The sequence below is a fragment of the Neltuma alba genome, unplaced genomic scaffold (assembly GCF_004799145.2).
Source record: "Neltuma alba isolate B1F8T4 unplaced genomic scaffold, ASM479914v2 tig00002863_pilon, whole genome shotgun sequence".
Classification (NCBI taxonomy): domain Eukaryota; kingdom Viridiplantae; phylum Streptophyta; class Magnoliopsida; order Fabales; family Fabaceae; genus Neltuma; species Neltuma alba.
In genome coordinates, this window is record NW_021633048.1 from 654075 (window position 1) to 675472 (window position 21398).

General features: G+C 36.8%; 4 protein-coding genes and 1 pseudogene across 4 annotated transcripts in view; 2 read left to right on the top strand and 3 right to left on the bottom strand.

The window, feature by feature from the left end:
- Nucleotides 1-3374, bottom strand: LOC114739555 (L-type lectin-domain containing receptor kinase IV.1-like). The gene is made up of 3 exons (XM_028927632.1): nucleotides 3367-3374; nucleotides 3022-3024; nucleotides 1-2137 (listed from the first exon to the last, which is right to left on the bottom strand). Exon 3 carries the CDS (start codon nucleotides 2129-2131, stop codon nucleotides 134-136), a length of 1998 nt encoding a protein of 665 aa, XP_028783465.1. The 5' UTR covers nucleotides 2132-2137; nucleotides 3022-3024; nucleotides 3367-3374; the 3' UTR covers nucleotides 1-133.
- Nucleotides 2348-21398, top strand: part of LOC114739556 (laccase-17) — a 25794-nt gene continuing 6743 nt past the window's right edge. The window contains exons 1-2 of the mRNA XM_028927633.1: nucleotides 2348-2358; nucleotides 14375-14380. The gene's annotated coding sequence lies outside the window, so the exon portion shown is untranslated. The remainder of the gene's footprint in view (nucleotides 2359-14374; nucleotides 14381-21398) is intronic.
- Nucleotides 6493-10223, bottom strand: LOC114739600 (L-type lectin-domain containing receptor kinase IV.1-like; annotated as a pseudogene).
- On the bottom strand, nucleotides 11951-14749 carry LOC114739553 (L-type lectin-domain containing receptor kinase IV.1-like). Its single transcript, XM_028927630.1, has 2 exons — nucleotides 12522-14749; nucleotides 11951-11989 (listed from the first exon to the last, which is right to left on the bottom strand). Exon 1 carries the CDS (start codon nucleotides 14723-14725, stop codon nucleotides 12719-12721), a length of 2007 nt encoding a protein of 668 aa, XP_028783463.1. The 5' UTR covers nucleotides 14726-14749; the 3' UTR covers nucleotides 11951-11989; nucleotides 12522-12718.
- The window catches only part of LOC114739601 (amino acid transporter AVT1D-like), a 3770-nt gene continuing 2384 nt past the window's right edge, over nucleotides 20013-21398 (top strand). The window contains exons 1-3 of the mRNA XM_028927680.1: nucleotides 20013-20200; nucleotides 20357-20646; nucleotides 20771-20985. Of these exons, the coding sequence (XP_028783513.1) occupies nucleotides 20013-20200; nucleotides 20357-20646; nucleotides 20771-20985 (693 nt within the window). The remainder of the gene's footprint in view (nucleotides 20201-20356; nucleotides 20647-20770; nucleotides 20986-21398) is intronic.

Here is a 21398-nt window from a genome sequence, read left to right on the forward strand (position 1 = left end):
TGCACAAGCAAAGGAAAGCTAAAACTCATTTCATTTTAAAATACAGAGAACACAACTACCAAAGCATAGAGCAGAGGAAAAATACAAGTACTTAAATGCTACGTCCCATAGACATGTTGTCTTCTAAAGGAAATCAACGACCTCCAGAGAGGATTGATTCAGGTATTGAAGTGCGAGAGAAATAGCCATCCATACTTGAAGACGCAAAGGACATTTGAATGTCATCAAAGTCTTGCTGACTCCCATATGTAAATCCACGGCCAGAAGGAGACGGCAGTGGCAGTGGCAGTGGCAAGTCAGGTAAAGGCACTTCCATATTCAAGTACTGCACAACTTGGCGCATGCTTGGCCTATATTCAGATCTCAAATTGGAACACATAAGCCCCAGTTTCAACACTAATTCTCCCTCCTCTGCTTTGTACTCTGTTCCTAAATTTGGATCCTTTGCTTCGTTAATCTCACCCTTCTTCCATAACCCGTAAACCCAGTTCACCAAAATAAATTCTTCTCTTCCTCGTTCTATAGGTCTTTTTCCACATACAACCTCTATCAAAAAAGCGCCAAAAGCAAAAACATCAGACTTTGTTGTGGCTTTTCCCGTTATTGTGTTCTCTGGTGCTAGATATCCTAAGGTCCCGACCACATGTGTAGTTGCAGGATCACTCCCGTGATCATATAATCTTGCAAGACCGAAATCTCCTAGTCTGCCATTAAACTCTGAATCTAGCAAAACATTGCTTGCTTTGATGTCTCTGTGAACTACAACTTGCTCCCATTCTTCATGCAGATAGCACAATCCCAAAGCTACCCCTTTGATGATCTTAAATCTTTGCATCCAATTTAGTGTCACACTGGGCTGGTTGTGGATATATTTATCTAAGCTTCCATTCGGCATGAAATCATAAACCAAAAGAAGCTCTCCTTTGCGCCTGCAATATCCCAAAAGAGAGACGAGGTTTCGATGGCGTAGACGACCGATGCTCACGATTTCTGCTATGAATTCCCTCATCCCTTGTCGGGATTCATGGGATACTTTCTTCACGGCAACCTCAACTTTCGAACCTGGAACTGTTCCTTTGTAGACGCTACCAAAGCCACCACTGCCGAGAAGCTCTTTCTCTCTGAATCCCTTTGTGGCACTGTAGAGATCTTTGTAGTTGAACCTGTGAGGACCATAGTCTTGCTCCCACTCCTCGACAACCTCAGAAAATTTCCTTTTCCTGTATATGTAATAAGCTATAGAAAGACTAACAAGAACAATTAGAAAAAGTGAAAGGAGAGGTAACCCAATTGGCAAAATCATAGATTGTTTGTTTCCTCCAAATCGTGGTAGTTTTGGGAGTTTAGTGGTATCAAGTTTTTGAGCCTCCCCATTGACCTGGAAACTCCAACCAAGAACATATTGAAAAGCTGTCAGCGCTCCGTTGGAAGATGAGAATCCGACATAACTGGGATTGGTTAGAATTTGAGAAAGATCTCGGGACAATGTTAACAGTGGAATTTCGGGCTTGTTAACGTTGATTGGAGCTAGGGTGACACTAATTTGCTTCTTGCCTCCATCGTAGTCCACCCACACCTGCATTGGCAGGCTACTGTTGAGGCTCAAATTTTGAAACTGAAACCTACTCACATAATATCCGGCAGGAGCAGATTTTGTGGAATTCAAACCGTTAATATCAATCCCGACATGGTTATCATTGATATCCCCAAACTCACCGCTCTCGATGGTGTCGAGTTCTATGGCAAGGACATGGTTTCTGGGGTCTCCATTGTTGGCTAAGTTGAAGAGGCCGAAGTACTGGCTGGGCTGCGCATCTGGAAATGCTTTTGTGGGAGAAATGACAAAAGCAATTCCATGGCCATTCAGAGTTGGATATTGTGGTTTGATGGCGAAAACAAAAACGGTAGAGAAAGAAGTGGTGTTTGTGAAATCTACTGGATTGGGGTAAAAGGCATGACTCTTTTGCAACCTGGTTTCGTTAGTGAGTTGGAGGAGGCCATTGGAAGTGATGAAAGAGATACCATCCGTGGTTAGATTAGCAGATTGGAACCCGTAATTGAAGATGAAACTTGTATCTTCACCACTCGCTGCCACCAGCAAAAACACCATAGCCAAGAGCTTCACAGACATGTCTGCCTCAAAATCAAGTTTACTGCTATCTGTATCTTTGATTATACATTCAAAATCAGAGTTTCTGCTTTTTGTAGGCGATGGTTATAGGGCAAGAAACAATAGGCTGGTTTTGGTGCATTCATTATCGTGATTGTGATTCTTTATTGACTTGGTCTTCTTGGATTTAGTCCTAGTTCTCTTTTTGCAAGGAGGTAGGCGAAGATGAAATTTAACTGAAGTTCAAAGTCGTGAATTGGGATTGAATGCTAGTGATCTGACGTTGGCGTCAGTAGGATCGAAAGGTTTGTTGCGTTGAATTGGGAGAGACTTTTTGCTGTGTCATGTGGTCTTGGTCCTCGAGTACATCTCAACCCTTGATCTGCGGGGCAAGCACATCATTCAATGAAGGGTGATGATTTCATCTTACTGAGACAAAATTCTAGAAACGGGAGACTTATATTGGCTGTCCTATCACACTCAACATTGCAGCGTCAAGAATTAATCCAGCATTAGATTTAATTTTTTTATATAAAATCTCAATTCACATTGCCTCTCAAATCTATAATTCATTTTTTAAAATATTTTTAATAGCTACACATGTCAATAGGTTTCTATCTAAAGGTAGTTATGAATAAAAATAGTATTTTAAGAAAATAAACTCATATTTATTATAAATAACTAACTTAACTAAATTTTTTTTAATTTACTCAAAGTGGTTAAGCCGCTCTTAATAGCAAATAACCTCGTAACTTAATAAGCCAATCGCATAGAAGCTTTCTTTCAAATAGAAGTCGGGGTTTAATTCCGTTGATAACTTCATGTCATATAAGTGTATACTCTTTTAATTTAAAAAGATTAATAACTATTGTTATGCATAATAAATTAACAATAACAGAAATATATACCACAGACTCATTTAATTTTACATTTTGTGTGTGTGTGTGTGTGTGTTCTTAAAGCAAACCACAGTGATGCGTCGGATCTACAAGAGATATCATGACAACTCGTTTTGATATTATCAATTATTCTTAATAATTCATATTAAATTTCCCTACTAAATTATATCCAGCAGTCTGATTCATTTATATCTTCTTTTTTGAAATTACAATCAATGTTTTTTTTTTAATTTTTCCGTCAATAAATTTAGCTTTTGTTTCGGTTATATATGTCTTTTCGAAAATAAAATTATCCACTCATATTACTATCATATATTAAGAATAGTTGTAGACTTGTAGGGTTATTTCTCAAAAAACGAAATTAAAAAAGAAGTTATTAGATGAGAGGGACCAAATGAAAAATCAATATAATACTAGAAAATTCACCTCCTTACGGTGCACAGGTGGTGTGTATCTACATATGATTAGATTAGAAATCTAGTCGATCTCACCACAAAAAAATTCATATTTTACTGTGTATTTTTTAAAATATAACGTTTCTTATATAAAATAAATAATAAAAATAAGGCATATACATATAGATTGTATTCGTGGCCCCTTCTTATTCCAAAATATTCATATTTTGCTGTGTGCTTATAAAAATATAACGTTTTTTTATATGAAATAAAAATAAGGCACATCCATATGGAGATAAAGCATATACACGTATAATATGAATATACAACCCGATTCATTTAAGCATTGGCGGGTATTGCTAGATTTTATAAGTATATTAGACAGATAGATTAAATTAGATTAGACGGATGTAAAATTCATAACAAGATACAATCAACAATGCAACATGAAATGCAAAATTGATATTGCTTTGTTTTTTCTTTTGCCATTTCTCTAATACTTTGTTTAATTCTTATAATAATCGTGGCAGTCTTCACATATATATTAAGAATAGGTATAGGGTTAATTATCTTGAATTGTAAATGACGGCATATCCGTATGAGTCATTTACTCCCAAACAAAACCTTTGACCCTTGGTTTGGATAGAAGGAAAAGTATGGGGAAAAATGGAATGAGAAAAAATAGAAAGAAAAGTAAACAAGAGAAAATATGTTATCACCCGCTAAATATGGGCTGTAATCGTGGGCACCTCTATCTGCACGTCTTATTATAAGAAATTAACTCCTTTCATTATACCATTATGCCAAAACATAGTAGTATCTGGTTTCTCCTTTTTATCACCGGTCTTTGAAAGGCAAGACAAGTGGTTGGTTTTGGTTGTCGCACGTGAATGATCGGCTTGACTAAAAGAAAAGATAAGATTTTTCGTAGTCACGCGCAGTCATGTATTTGGAGAAAAATGGTCACACTTGAGAATATTTAGATGATGCAGACTCATATACTGATATTGAAATATCTGGAGAGTGCCAGTAGCCTTACGCAGAAGCAAACTCTAAGCTGATATCGATGGCCGCCCATGCGTGGGATACTTATAACCCCGCCAAGTGAAGCTACGGTCCCCGGACGCACCTCACCTATGAAAAGCACCGTTTTACGAATTAGTCTGGAGATACAAATATAATTGAATAATTAGGATAAAAAATTGTCATCGTTTAAAAAACGAAAAAAATTAATGAGACTTTGTTAAATAAAAATAATAGAAATTATATGCTTCCTCCTGTCCCAAATATAAGAATTAGTTGGGATCCGAATTTAGTCATAAACATGAGACTTCAATCTACTTCACCTCCTAAATTTATAATTTTTTTTTCCAAAATATGTCTATTAATAGTAAAAGATTTTCATAAAAGGGTACTTCTAATATACATAATTAAATACGATAATTTTAGAAAGTCAGTGCATATTTGTTAAAAATAATTAACCAACTTAACTAATTTCCTTAATCTATTCCTAAATTACTTATCTAGCTCTTATATTAAAAATTGGAGATAATGTTTATATATATCATGTATCTCATTTTATTTATATATTTATGGACATTTAATTTTCTTAAAGGGAATAGTGAGATATAAGAGCTCCATTCCTTTTTTTTTTTCCCCCCAATACAAAAGTTTTGATGAATTGGGTCTTAGGGCTTGTTAGGATCAAAGCTTCTTCTATATATATTAAAAAAGTGCTTAAAGAGGTATTTATAGATTACTTACTAACAATATCTTTACATCAGTAATGGAATTTGAATTCATAACTTAGATTATAAGTTGATTCCTTATCCATTTCACTATTTGTAGGTAAGAGCTCCATTCTTCCCAAGTGACCTGACAGTATTTTAATATTATAATCCAATTTTCATTAAATTAAATATATTAAGTAGTTCCATTAAAATATATCTAATGATATTTTATTTTATTTTATTTTATTTTTTGAACGAAGTTCACTTTTTGGTTACGTATAATCTTTTCAAAGATAAAACTTTCTGCTTATACTACTGTCATATATTATGAATAACATCGTTGCGTATCTTTATGTTCAATATTAAATAAATAGAGCTGCTTCTAAATCAGAACAAAATTGTCTTTAATTTTGTATACAAAGCTAGCTTCAATAACAAAAATACAAAAAACTATGTAAATTCATTGATAGATGGAAGGGGTTAAATGAAATATATATCTATATGTAACAAGTTATCATCGACAATGTGACTTGATCATTTCTCTTATTGTACCGCTGCAACGCATTACATTTTACATTTTATAATTTTAAGGGGAGTTGAATTATATTTGAGCCAAATTTAATTTATTAAATGCAAAGCTAAGATATAAAATTTTATAAGAAAATAAAATAATACTTGTTAAATTTTCTCGAATTCTAGCCATATAGGATTTAACGTGAGCCATTCTATTCTCTATTGTACGAGGATTTTATTTTCTATTAATGGTAAGTCTCTCGGTCGAAAATATTGGAGAGAATTAAACAAAAATGACTTACTAAAGGATGTTCAGTTAGTTCCCATGAACTTGGTTTCCAGCAACTCTTTTGAATACCAAATAACAGTTTACTGATGCCAAAGTTAATAATATATCCACATTTATCTTCGGATTAATCCAAAAGACGTGATCTTCCTTTTCTCTTCTTGTCTTCTCTTTTTCCTTTTCCTCTTAGGTTTCTGTAAAGAAAATTGGAGCTGACGTGCGTTGATTTTAGTATGAGGATGAAGATAGACGAAGATGATTTGGGTCCTGATCGTGAGGTTGAGTTCCAGACTGATGATGAAGAAAACCCAGCGGATAGGGTTTTCGAACATTTAAGTTCGGAGACCGATTCAGAAATATCTGAACCTAATTTTTCCAACGACATTGACGACGACGTCGGTAGTCCCGCGTGGCCTCAAACCTATCGGTAGTTTCATTTATTATCGCACGTCTAGTATCAGCATGAAATATCTAAGGACTTCTTAGGCCAAAAGGTTTTATGCTGGAAAGTGTTTTGAAACTAATGATGGTTAAAAATATCAGAATCGAGACGGAAACCCTAATCTGTCGAGTATTTTTGCAGGCAATCTATGGACATGTTGACCAGTGTAACACCACCTTCAATGAGTTTGCTAAGGCAATTAAGTATATCAAGTCGATCAGTTACTTCTTGTACTGCAACATCCAAGAGGCATCGGAATGATGATTCTGATTTAAACACAGCCTTCATTCCTGAAACAATCTCATTGACACAAGAGGAGCCTAGCTTCAGTAACCCCAGGATGTCTCGTCTATCTAACTGCTCTAAATTTTCTAGTTGTGAATTTCCACCTCCTTTAGAGTAATCTTCATTAGAGCAGTCAATCCTTAATGGTAATTATCATCTTCATTGTGCGGAAAAGGCCGAGTTCTGGGGCACAATTTTCTTGTTATCTCTGACGTGCATGTAACTTCTAGATAGCTTCTTCTTTTCTTTTTGTCCGGTTGTGTGTGAAGGAGCCAATGTACTGTGGAATAGGACTTCTTACAACACCCTATGCGGTAAAAGAAGGCGGATGGTTAAGTCTTCTAATACTTTTCTTGTTTGCCGTCTTATGCTGCTACACTGGTATTTTGTTGAAGAGATGTTTAGAAAGCTCTCCTGGTCTCCACACCTACCCGGATATAGGGCAAGCAGCTTTTGGAATAGCTGGTCGCCTAGGGATTGCGGTGAGTATACAATATCTTAATGAGACTACAATGAGATTGTTCATGAGCTTATTCTCTTCGGGAAAATTTTTGGATCATGCTCAACATTACTTGATTGGCTGTTTGAATTTTGAAACAAAACTCTTTAGGCGCCATATTTGTTTAAAACTTGGTGTAATTATAAACACATATTAAACTTCGCATAAATCTGATTCTTTCACTTAAAAGCTATATGCATCTAGTTAGTTAGGTAAATGTATGATATGTTTAAGCCAAAGAGCTATATACACTGGAAGAAAACGAGACAAAGGCATCATGAGGATCTTGACTGAGTGCTTATTGCTAGGTTTGCATTATTGCTGCAACATGTGTTTGCGTGCGTGTGAGTATAACATGTTTGGAAGGAAAACTGACAACTATGTCATTTTGTTACAAATACAGCCAATTTTGTACATGGAACTATGGTTACGTTTGGTAGGAAGTATTGAAAATAAGGGATTGGAATTGAGATTGCAATTGAGAAAATATACTACCTCCGTTCCTAATTATAAGAGCCAGTTGACTAATTTGAGAAGATTAAGGAAATAGGTTGAGTTAGTTATTTGTCCTAAATAGGTATTGTCATTCCTAAAATATCCTTGCTAATCAAGTGTATTGATTAGAACTATAATTATTGGAAGGACTATCTTGGAAAAAATTAAGTAAATGTGAGAGATAAAGTGGATTGGGGTCTTATATTTAAGATCAAAATAAAAGTCAAACAAGTTTTTATATTAAGGACTTGAGGTAGTATTAAAAGAGTATTTCGGGAGTGTTTGGGTATCATCCCAAACCATGGTTTGGAGACCCAAACCAAGGTTTGCTCCTAAAAACATCCAAACACCCCTTAATGCTTTAAAACCATGGTTTTGTCATGAAACCATGGTCTGGCCATTAAAACTGTGGTTTTGTGATAAGCGAAATTTTTTTACTTTTGGAATGAAAGATGGACTGTGGACATTGCTAGCGAGGAGGCCCATCATTTCACACCTCACATTTCTCCTTCTTTCTCCTCCCTAATTCTTTATGCCTTTTGACCGGTCCTCCTGCTTTTAAAATAATATTTTTCTGTTAAATTTTTTTAAAAAAACATATTTATTCTTATATTTTATAAATATATGTAAAATTATTAACAATTAATTAATACACATATTAAATTAATTAATATATATTATTAATTATATTGGTAAAAAATATATTATTAACAATTTTATTCCTTCAAATTAAAATATATCATAAAATCTATTTTTTATGTAATTATCATATTAACTTATGTCTTTTTTAGTAATTTGTATATATAAAAAGTACTTCTAGTAATAACTATCTAAACATTTTCATTTCTAAAAATCATTTTTTCACAAAATTTATTCTTTACAAAATCTATTCTCCCCATAATCTATTCTCCAGAAGCTATTCTTCAAACCATGATTTGGTTTCATCCAAACATCCTTAGTATAAGAGATTGTTTCTTATATGGGATTAGCCAAACCTATGTATGTGGGATTGGAGAATACCATGGGGGGAAGTAGTATTCCCTAATCCCACTTCTATACGTTTGTCTAATCCTATATAACAAGTAATTACTCATGCTAAATACTATTTTAATGATTTTTTTAATTGTAATCCCAATCTCAATCCCTTATTTTCAATGCTTCCTACCAAACGGGACCTATATGTTAGATAGCACAATCCCAAAGCTACCCCTTTGATGATCTTAAATCTTTGCATCCAATTTAGTGTCACACCGGGTTGGTTATACAGGTATTTATCTAAGCTTTCATTCGGCATAAAATCATGAACCAAAATAAGCTCTCCTTTGGCCCTGTAATATCCCAACAGAGAAACGAGGTTTTGATGGTGTAGACAACAGATGCTCACGATTTCTGCTCTGAATTCCCTCACACATTGCCGGGATTCATGGGATACTTTCTTCATGGCAACCTCAACTTTCGAACCTGGCATCGTCCCCTTGTAGACGCTGCCAAAACCACCACTGCCGAGAAGCTCTTTCTCTCTGAATCCCTTTGTGGAAATATAGAGATCTTTGTATTTGAACCTGTGGGGACCATAGTCTTGCTCCCACTCCTCCACAATCTCAGAAAACTTCCTCCTCCTATACAGGAAATAAATAATCGATAAAGTCGCCAAAAAATTGAAGAAAGTGATAACAGAGTTAGCACGATTGTGTGTAAATCATAGGTTGTTTTTCTCTTCCAAGTCGTGGCAGCTTTGGGAGTTTTGACAGTTGAAGGTTTTAAGCCTCCCCATTGAACTTGAAGCTCCAACCAAGAACATAATGAGAAGTCAATACTGAGCCAGTGGTAGCTGAAAATCCCACATGACCAAGATCCTTTATAACATGAGAAAGATCTTGGAACAACGTTAACAACGAAGTTTCGGGTTTGTCGATGTTGATTGGAGCTAGGGTCACGTCAATTTGTTCTGGCCTTCGTCATAGTCCACTCACACTTGCATCGGCATGCCGCTGATAAGGCTCAAGCCTCAAATTATGAAACTGAAGCTCATTAACATGGTATCAAGCAAAAGCAGAAGTTGCCGAATTCAAGCCATTAACATCCATTCCGACATGGTTATAATTGCTATCCCCAAGCTCACTGGTTTGAACGATGTCGAGTTCCCCTGCGAACACATTGTTTCTTTGGTCACCGCTGGTGGTTTCATTGAAGAGGCCTAGGTACTGAGTGGGACGAGCACCTGGGAATGCCTTGGTTGGGGAAATTAGAAAAGCCAGTCCATGACCACCGAGAGTAGGGTATAGAGGTCGAATGACGAAAACAAAAGGGGTAGAGAAAGAAGTGTTTGTGAAAAAAAGTGGATTAGGGTAAAATGCATGACCCATTTGCCGCTTGGTTACGTTTCGTTGGTGAGTAGGAGGACGCCATTGGAGGTAACAGAAGCAACACCATCCACAGCTAAATTGGCAGATTGGAAGCCATAGTTAAAGAAGAAACTTGTATCCTCACCGCTCACTAGGACTATTGTTTTAACCACCATCTTCAACAAAACCGACAATACCGCCATAATAGCAAGCTTCACAAACATGGTTGCCTCAAAAGTCTCGACAACGGTGAGGATCTTATTGAGTCATGATGCATGAGGATCTGGCAGCCAAGAATGTTAGCTATCCATGAAAGTATGTCAGCTGGCAATAAATGATAGCCACTTCAGCAGTGTACGCTGTTTGACTGCAGCTTGATGGTGAAACTTGTTGTGAGTGCCAGTACGTATATACAGCTGCATGCATAGCTAAGTTATGACTATGTTACAGCTCCCTCCAGTCCTTATTTATTGTGAATGTGAGCTAAGTATCATTTCTATATGTTCTTTCTTTACTGTATGGATTTCAAATTAGGAACCTATATTTCATTTACGAAACTTCTATGAGATTTTTTATCCCATGAATTAAATGGTCAGAAGGAAAACAAAAAATCTAGTGGGGATTGATTAGCAGCGATGTGTCAAATTCGTGTGGGTAGGGTCAAATGGTGGTCCTTGATTGTCTCGTTGAATTATAGTATTTGGTTGGGATAATTTATTGCTTACGCCCTACACTGTGGTTAGAAAGTTCAGGTGGGTGTCGCCCATTAATTACTTCCAGTTCGCTAGCTCCTCCGATCAGTTGTCAGACTCCTTCACAAAGTATTTAGCCGTTGATCCTTTTGTATCAGGAATTTCCAAGCTGGGGAGCTTGCGGGAGAGACGGGGGGTGACATGGTGTATATATGAAAGTATTTTTCAGAGGTTAGTTACAAGGGAACATTTTTGTATTTAAACTACCTGATGATGAATAATCAAAGATTAAGCCATTGATTAGTTCACTTAGCCGCCCACTAGATTTGTTTTTCTGGAAACCGAACTCATCATCTGAACGAATGATTCCTTACTGATTTCCTTATTTCAAGGATTTCCATTCAGCGAATGTGCATTTCTTGTTCAAACAATGATCAGGGCTTGGTTTTTTTTTTTTTAATCTTGGTTATTTTTTTTAATAGTTAATTTTTTTTGAAACCTTATTTCTTTAACAAATATGTATAACGAATTAATAATAATATAAATACATACTACATATTCATTGGGTGTATGTAATTTACATACATATCTATGTGCGTGTGTGTATATAACAACTCGTTTTGATATTATCACTCGTTTTTAATTATTAACATTAATTTTATAGTTATTTTTCAACTAAATTATAACTAGTACGCAGTAGTCTGATTCATTTGTGTCTGATTAGTTATTTTTTTAAAATTACAGCCAATGTTTTATCTTGCTTTCTGTCAGTAAATTTAGCTTCTGTTTGTGCTAAATGTGCTCTTTTCAAAAATAAAATTATCTGCTTAAGTTGCTACTATCATGTTAAGTATAGTTGTAGGGTTTATCTTAGAATTTAATATTATTCAGCTACCTTCCACGAGCAAAATTAAATTGTCACAAAGCAAAATTCTTTTAAAAATAAATAAATAAAGAAAAGAAAAGAAGAGCAATTAGATGAGAGGGATTAAATGAAAAATCAACAGAAAATGTAAAATCTATAAAGAGATTACAGAAAACAATATATGCATCTAATTTCCCTTATACTTTGTGTAATTCTTATGATAATTGTGGTTATCTTCACTTATGCAACGCTTCCTGGTATCTTGCGTCCTTCGGCCCTCCAAAGAACAATATCTCCTGAAGCAGATATTAGATCTACACAAGTTATCAATTGATTAATTTGATTTTATTTCGAAGTGCATGCTTTAAATGTCGTTTTGCCATTGAATCTCCACAAAAAAGAAACACTAAAAGTTTGTAATTATCCATACTACCTCCGGTCCTAATTATAAGATCCAGTTTGACTTTTAGTTTAGTCCTAAATATAAGACCCCAATCCACTTTGTCTCTTATCTTTATCTTTTTTTTTCCAAATTACCCCTACTTGTATTATATTAAGTATAGTCAAATACTTTGTCTCTTATCTTTATTTATTTTTTCCCAAATCCTCTCTCCACTTCTCATTTTTGAATTAAAATTTGATTAGGTTAGTTTAAATATTTTATAAATATATTAATACACTTTTAAATTATTAAAATAAATATATAAATGACTCAAATTGTTAAATTTTAAGCGCCCCTGTTTAAATAGCAATGAACAGAGAGAGATCGATTAGGTGCTGAAAAATTGGGGTTTGACGTGGTCAGAAAAATAGCTCGCGATTGTGCAGGATATTTTTTAAAATTTGATGAGGGTATTTTTGGAAAACAGGTGCTATTTTGTAACTATTAACTAACTTAACTAAATTCTTTAATTTTCTCAAATTAGTCAACTGGGTCTTATAATTAGGATTGAAGGTAGTATTACAATATTATTCTGAACTTTGAAACTTGGTTCTAGCTGTATCGACCACAGCAAGATCATGATACATCCTTATAATCATTTAATTGACAAAAATTGCTAAGGGAAAGCAGAGGAAAGCTAAAACTCTTGGTTATGCAACCGAACCAAGAGTATTCTACAAGTACTTAGCTACTACGTCCCATGCATACTTCAAAAGGAAATCACCGACCTCCAGAAAGGATTGATTCGGGTATTGAGGTGCGAGAGAAATAGCCACCCATACTTGAAGTTGTAATGGACATTTGAATGTCATTTAAGTCTTGGTCACTCGTACCTGTGAATCCACAGCAAGAAGGAGACGGCAATGGCAATGGCAAATCAGGCAAAGCCATCTCCAAATTCAAATACTGCACAACTTGCCGCATGCTTGGCCTGTCTCCAGCCTTACAATTCGAACACATAAGCCCCAATTTCAACACCAATTCTACCTCCTCTGCTTTGTAATCTGTTCCTAAATTTGGATCCTTTGCCTCATTAATCTCACCCCTCTTCCATAACACATAAACCCAATCCACCAAAATATACTCTTCTCTTCTTCGCTCTATGGGCCTTTTTCCACATGCAACCTCCAGCAAAAAAGCTCCAAAAGCAAAAACATCAGACCTTGTTGTGGCTTTCCCTGTTCTTGTGTTCTCCGGTGCTAGATATCCCAAGGTCCCGACAACATGCGTAGTTGCAGGATCACTCCCATGATCGTATAACCTTGCCAGACCAAAATCTCCTAACCTTCCATTAAACTCAGAATCTAGCAATACATTGCTTGCTTTTATGTCTCTGTGAACCACAACTTGCTCCCACTCTTCATGCAGATAACACAGTCCTGAAGCTACGCCTTTGATGATTCTGAATCTTTGCATCCAATTTAGCATCACTCTGGGTTGGTTGTGAAGGTATTTATCTAAGCTTCCATTCGGCATGAAATCATAAACCAAAAGAAGCTCACCTTTTCGCCTACAATATCCCAAAAGAGACACGAGGTTTCGATGGCGTAGACGACCGATGCTCAAGATTTCTGCTATAAATTCCCTCATCCCTTGTCGGGATTCATGGGATATTTTCTTCACGGCAACCTCAATTTTTGAACCTGGCATAGTCCCTTTGTAGACGCTGCCAAAACCACCACTGCCAAGAAGCTCTTTCTCTCTGAATCCCTTTGTGGCAACATAGAGATCTTTGTATTTGAACCTGTGAGGACCATAGTCTTGTTCCCACTCCTCGACAACCTCAGAAAATTTCCTTTTCCTGTATATGTAATAAACTACGGATAAGCAAACAAGAAGAATCAAACAGAGTGAAAGGAGGGGTATCCCAATCGGCAAAATCATTGATTGTTTGTTCCCTCCAAGTCGTGGGAGTTTTGGGAGTCTGGAGGTGTCAAGCTTTTGAGCCTCGCCATTGACCTGGAAACTCCAACCAAGAACATAATGAAAAGCTGTCAGCACGCTGTTAGAAGATGAGAATCCGACATAACTAGGATTGGTTAGAACCTGAGAAAGATCTCGGGACAATGTTAACAATGGTGTTTCGGGCTTGTTAACATTGATTGGAGCTAGGGTGACACTTATTTGCCTCTTGCCTCCATCGTAGTCCACCCACACCTGCATCGGCAAGCCACTCTTGAGGCTCAAATTTTGAGATTGAAACCTATTTACTTTATATCCAGCAGGAGCAGCTTTTGTGGAATTCAAACCGTTGATATTGATCCCAACATGGTTATCATTGATATCCCCGAACACAATGTTCTGGACGGTGTCGAATTCTACAGCGAGCACGTGGTTTTTGGGGTCGCCATTGTTGGTTCCGTTGAAGAGGCCGAGGTACTGGTTGGGGAGAGCATATGGAAAAGCATTTTTTGGAGAGATCACAAAAGCCATCCCAGGACCACCCAGAGTTGGATACTGAGGTCTAATGGCGAAAACAAAAGTAGTAGAGAAAGAAGAAGTGTTTGTGAAAACTACTGGATTGGAGTAAAAAGCATGACCCGTTTGCGTCCTAGTTTCATTGGTGAGTTGGAGAAGGCCATTGGGAGTGATGATAGAGATACCATCCATGGTTAAATTAGCAGATGGGAAGCCATAATTAAAGATGAAACTTGTATCTGCACCACTCACTTGTACCATTGTTGTTACCAACAAAAGCACCAAAGCCATAAAAAGCTTCAAAAACATAGCTTTCTCTCAAACCTCTGCTAATTATCCCCTCTACTGTACGTATGATCATTAAATATTATACATATAACAATTACAGTTTGTCCTTTTTATCGACGGCCTTTCAAGGGCACGACAAGTGGGCTGGCTTCGGTTGCCGTGAATGGTTGGCTTTTTGGAGTGTGACTGAACAAGATATTTGGTAATCACGTTGTCATTATCCGGAGCAAAATTGCCACTTTAGATTAGATATGACTCTTTCTAGAATTCATATTTACACTCCCTAGGACTGCTCATGTATATACAAGTCACACTTTTTTTTTTGGCTGCAAATTTAATTTTCTCTTCTCATTCTTACCCCATTTTAAATAGAGAAATTGGTAATAAGTACCTCCCTGGAGATTTTATTGACTGAAAAAAACATAAATGCAAGGTGATGTAATTATTGTGTAACTTTTCTTCAGCTGTATATAATATATATTCAATTGTGTGCAAATAATTTCTGTTTAAATGACTTTTGCACATAATTAAATATATATTATACAATATTATACACAGTTAGATAAAAGTTGCACCCTCTCAAATTAAGGCTTTTTTAACCAATAAAATAAAATTTGCAAACAGTTACTTTTTACCGGATTTTCCTATTAAATATATAATTGTATACTAATTATGACTCATTCTATTTCATTCAACAAATTATTACATATTTTCTCAATTTTTTTTCTTGTTCTCTCTCGCCTATTCTCTTTATAAGGGGTATTTGTAAAAACTATTATATGATTTTAAAAATGATTTTACGGTTTATGAAGCAAGTATATAAGAAGAGTTTTGTCTCGACTTACTTAAAAATACTTTTAAAAAATGCTTTCAAGTGTTACCAACCACTCCCTAAATGACGGCATATTTCGAAGAAAGTTATATCACTTGAATATTTATTACTCATTTTGATCCAGTATATGATTTGATTAGTTATAACTCATTTTGACGTTGAAACATCTTAAAGAGTGCCAGTACCCTTACGTAGAAGTAAACCCTAAACTGACATCTAGCGGATGATGCATGGGATCCCTAGTGCCAACACTCCAAAGTCAAGCTACGGCCCACGAACGCACCTCGCCTTTGAAAAGCGCCATTATTTTACCAACTAGTTTGGAAATACAGAAATAATCAAATAAATAGGATAAAAAACTTTGATCATTTAAAATATTAAAAAATTATTTAGATTTTATCAAATAAAAATAATAGAAATTATATATCATGTATCTCATTTTATTTGTTTATTTATTTATAAAAATTCTATTAAAAAAGCGAATCCTGAGATACAGGAGCTCCATTCTTCTCAAGTGATGAGCTGAATACAGTATTTTAATATTATAACTCATTTTTTATTAAATTAACTATATTAAGTAGTTCGAATGTATCTAATAATATTTTATTTTATTTTAATGAAGTTCACCTTTTTTGTTACAAATATTCTTTTCAAAGATAAAATTTTCTTCTTATACTATTGTCATCAGTTGTGCAATTCAAAGAAGTTTTTAGTGACGCCTCGGTAAAAAACCTTCCGTGGTTTAAATCAGATCACAGGCCGGTACTATTGAATACGACCCTATATCAACCAAAGACCAAACAAGAACGGCCTTTCCGGGTGGCAGCCTTGTGGTGTCTGCATGAGGATTTCTCCAGGATGGTCAAAGCTGCATGGGAAGCCAAGGCGCACTGGTTGGAAAATGTTAAAACCTTCACTGACGAAGTCGGGTTGTGGAGCTATAACGTCTTTGGCCATCTTGGTAAACAGAAGAGTCGAATTATGGGGCAACTAGATGGCATCTCCAAGATCTATGGTCACCAGAATCACTCTTCCTTTGTGGACCAAATCCAAAAGAAATTGTGGCTCGAACTGGAAGAAATTCTTATTCGAGAAGAACTTCTTTGGGCTCAAAAGGCAAAATGCAATTGGTACACAATGGGTGATAGAAATTCTAAGTATTTCCATGCTAGAGCTAACGGTCAGAAAAAAAAAGAACAAAATTGAAGCCATCAAAAATGAGAGAGGGGATTGGACGGATGACATTCAGAAGATAAAAAAAGATCGCCACCAGTTTCTTTATCGATTTGTTCAGTAATGATGACCAGGTCGCTCACTCCACGCTATTGTGCTCCTCATTTCCAGCTATAGAGGAGTCTCTTTTGACAGATATCTCGAAGGCGGTCACAAACGAGGAAATCAAGGTAGCAGTGTTCAGCATGGGTGCGCTTAAATCCCCAGGCCCTGATGGACTGAATGCCTTATTTCTCCAAAGCCAATGGGAGACAATTGGTCCTTCTATTATTAAGACAGTCAGAACGGCCTTTGAAGAGCCGGAGGCCATCCGAAGCCTCAACAACACCTTCATAGTACTGATTCCTAAGAGGGAGTATCCTAAGTTTATTCGTGATTTTCACCCTATATAAGTCATTGTAATGTGGTTTATAAGACTATCACGAAAGTTATAGCTAACTGTATAAAATGCTTCCTACTGCAGGTGGTTTCCCCGCAACCAATGCAACTTTGTTCCTGGCCAAATGAGTGCTGATAATATTATTGTCGCCCAAGAAGTTATACACCCTATGAAGAACATGCAATGGAAGAAAGGTTTCATGGCGATCAAAATTGTCTTAGAAAAGGCTTATGACCATGTCCGTTGGAACTTTGTCATGGATTGCCTCACTGAGCTCAATATACCGCACAGGCTACGAGAAGTCATTAGAGCTTGCATATCAACCTCCTCCATGTAGATACTTTGGGAAGGGAGCAAGGCAGATGAGTTCACTCCCTCCAAAGGTTTACGACAAGGGGATCCGATTTCCCCATACCTCTATGTTATGCATGGAAAAACTAGCACATTTGATCCAAGAAGAGGTTGATGCAAAAAGCTGGAAACCAATACGACTAGGTAAGGAAGGCTCTCCTATCTCTCATTTGTTTTTTGCTGATGACCTGTTGTTGTTTGCATAAGCTAATATGGAGCAAATTGAGGTCGTCAAGCGTGTTCTCAACAATTTTTGCAAGGCATCAGGACAAAGAGTCAGTATGAGCAAAACTAGAGTGTTCTTTTCTAGTAACATCAATCATACCTGATGTTCACAAATGAGTGAAGTGTTGGGTTTCTCTAGAACGACCAACCTTGGTAGATATTTAGGGGCCCCTCTGCACCATGAAAGAGTTACCTCAGAGACCTACCAATTCGTCCTTGATAAAGTCCAAAACAAATTAAGCACCTAGAATACGTCGCATGTACCCTTTGCAAGCCGTGATACCTTGGTCAAGGCTGTTATCACTGCTATGCTGACATATTCTATGCAGACGGCAAACATTCCAACCCACACTTGTGATAATATAGAGAAGAGAGCTCGTAATTTTCTGTGGGGCTCTGCCGACGAAACAAGGAAGATCCACTCCATCTCTTGGGACAAAGTGTGTTGTGAGAAAAGGTTTGGCGGTTTGGGTATGAGACACTTGAAACAACAGAATCATGTGTTTATGATGAAGTTGGGCTGGGGACTTGTCAAGGATCGCCAGTCGTTGTGGGCTCAGGTCATTAGAGGGAAGTATGGGTGCAGAAATGACCTTCTGCCACAAATAAACCCCCGCAAACCGAGCTCAAATGCATGGAATGGCATTAAAAGAAATTGAAAGGAGGTTGTAGATGGTATTCAACAGATTCGGGAAGGTAATGGTGACGTGCGTGTCAAATGGAAGTGGGAAAAAAGGGGCGAGTTAACTATTCGTTATGCCTACTGGTCATTAAATCCATAGCGTGACAGCTCATCAGTTAGATGGATGGAGATGTGGAAGCTCAAAATTCCTCAACGCTGTAAAAGCTTTGCATGGATCCTGATGCATGATCGTCTTATCACAAATCACTTGAAGAAGCGCATTAATCTCCATCCTACGGGTATATGTGATCGATGCAAACAATTCCCCGAAGATACCCTTCATGCAATGAGAGACTTTGTCGATGTCAAGAAAATGTGGGAGGCGCTCATTACACCTTCCCACAACAGGTTCTTCTCCAGTGACTTACAAGATTGGATTCACTTTAACATGGCGAGAAAGGTTAGTGACAAATCTTGCTATTGGAAGGGTTTGTTTATCATCATATGCTGGCACCTATGGCATGACAGAAATAAAAGTGTACGCACGAACGGTGAGTCTAACATCCATGGCATCTATGGCCGAGCTACTGCCATCTTGGGGAGCATGGCGAATGCACAGAAGAAGCTCTCTATTGTCAACCTTCACGGAGTCAGGATGAATAACAATGTTGATAACCTGGGTTCAAAGGAGTTTGAGGCTTCAATTGAAGTCGATGGGGCATTCTCATACTGAAGCCGAAATGCTGCTTGTGGTGGCGTTCTAAGAGATAAGGAGGGCAGAGTCTTTGAAGGCTTTCAACTAAAGTTCGAATCAGGTGATGAACTCACTGTCGAGTTGTGGGGCTGTTTAATGGGATTCAGAAGAGCTTAGGATAATGGACTCAGCAATGTTCTCCTCCGATGCAACTCACAAATGGTGTTGGCCCTTATAAGCAATGAACCCTCGGATCTTCACGACGACTTTTGCCTGATCACCGAAATTAAGGAAATGCTGAGACGTGATTGGAGGGGATCAGATGAAAAATCTATATATAACAAGTTATCATCAACAATATGACTTGGTCGTCTCTCTCATGTTACCTGTGCAACATGGATCCACATTCGCTTTTATAATTCTAAAAGAGTTTAAATGTAATTATGTTTGAGCCAAATTTAATTTATTAAATGCAAAGCAAAGATATAGCTTTTTTAAGAAAACATGATAATGCCTTTTTTGTTTTGCCAACAAATATAATAATATCTGTTAACTGAATAATTTTCTCGAATTCTATGGGATTTAGCATGAGCTATTTATTAAATTGCTGAGCCATTCTTGCATTCATGCGTGAGTTTGATACCTCATACCGAAGTTAAATTTGATTGCCCTACGAGGAATTTCTTTTCTATTAATGGTAAGTCTTTTGGTCGAAAATATTGAAGAGAAAATTAATTAACAAAAATGACTTACTAACGGATGTTCAGTTAGTTCCGATGAACTCGGTTTCCAGCAACCCTTTTGAATACCAAATAACAGTTTACTGATGCCAAAGTTAATAATATATCCACATTTATCTTTGGATTAATCCAAAAGACGTGATCTTTCTTTTTCTTTTCTTGTCTTCTCTTTTTCCTTTTCCTCTTAGGTTTCTGTAAAGAACAGCTGACGTACGTTGATTTTAGTATGAGGATGAAGATAGACGAAGATGATTTGGGTCCTGATCGTGAGGTTGAGTTCCAGACTGATGATGAAGAAAACCTAGCGGATAGGGTTTTCGAACATTTAAGCTCGGAGACCGATTCAGAAAGTTCTGAACCTAATTTTTCCAACGACATTGACGACGACGTCGGCAGTCCCGCGTGGCCTCAAACCTATCGGTAGTTTCATTTATTATCGCACGTCTAGTATCAGCATGAAATATATAAGGACTTCTTAGGCCAAAAGGTTTTATGCTGGAAGGTGTTTTGAAACTAATGATGGTTAAAAATCTCAGAATCAAGACGGAAACCCTGATCTGTCGAATATTTTTGCAGGCAATCTATGGACATGTTGACCAGTGTAACACCACCTTCAATGAGTTTGCTAAGGCAATTAAGTATATCAAGTCGATCAGTTACTTCTTGTACTGCACCATCCAAGAGGCATCGGAATGATGATTCTGATTTAAACACAGCCTTCATTCCTGAAACAATCTCATTGATACAAGAGGAGCCTAGCTTCAGTAACCGCAGGATGTCTCGACTATCTAGCTGCTCTAAATTTTCTAGTTGTGAATTTCCACCTCCTTTAGAGCAATCTTCATTAGCACAGTCAATCCTTAATGGTAATTATCATCTTCCTTGTGCAGAAAAAGCCGAGGTCTGGCGCACAATTTTCTTGTTATCTCTGACATGCATATAACTTATAGATAGCTTCTTCTTCTTCCTTTTTGCCGGTTGCGTGTGAAGGAGCCAATGTACTGTGTGGAATAGGACTTCTTACAACACCTTATGCGGTAAAAGAAGGTGGATGGTTAAGTCTTCTAATACTTTTCTTGTTTGCTGTCTTATGCTGCTATACTGGTATTTTGTTGAAGAGATGTTTAGAAAGCTCTCCTGGTCTCCATACCTACCCGGATATAGGGCAGGCAGCTTTTGGAATAGCTGGTCGCCTAGGGATTGCGGTCAGTAGACAATATCTTAATGAGACTACAATAAGATTGCTCATGAGCTTATTCTCTTTGGGAAAATTTTTGGATAATGCTCAACATTACTTGATTGGCTGTTTGAATTTTGAAACAAAACTCTTTAGGCGCCATTTTTGCTTTTTAAAACTTGGTGATAATTTGATATGCATTTAGTTAGCTAGGTATATGTATGATATATTTAAGCCAAAGAGCTATATACGGTGCAAGAAAACAAGACAAAGGCATCATGAGGATCTTGACTGAGTGCTTATAGCTAGGTTTGCATTGTTGCTGCAACATGTGTTTGTGTGCGTGTGAGTATAACATGTTATTTGGAAGGAAAACTGACGACTATATCTCTGCTACAAATGCAGCTAATTTTGTACATGGAACTATATGTAAGTGCGAGA

What these genes read in the sequence shown, in the direction of transcription:
- LOC114739553 (XM_028927630.1), bottom strand. Translation starts at nt 14,725, where the DNA reads ATGTTTTTGAAGCTTTTTATGGCTTTGGTGCTTTTGTTGGTAACAACA.
- LOC114739555 (XM_028927632.1), bottom strand. Translation starts at nt 2,131, where the DNA reads ATGTCTGTGAAGCTCTTGGCTATGGTGTTTTTGCTGGTGGCAGCGAGT.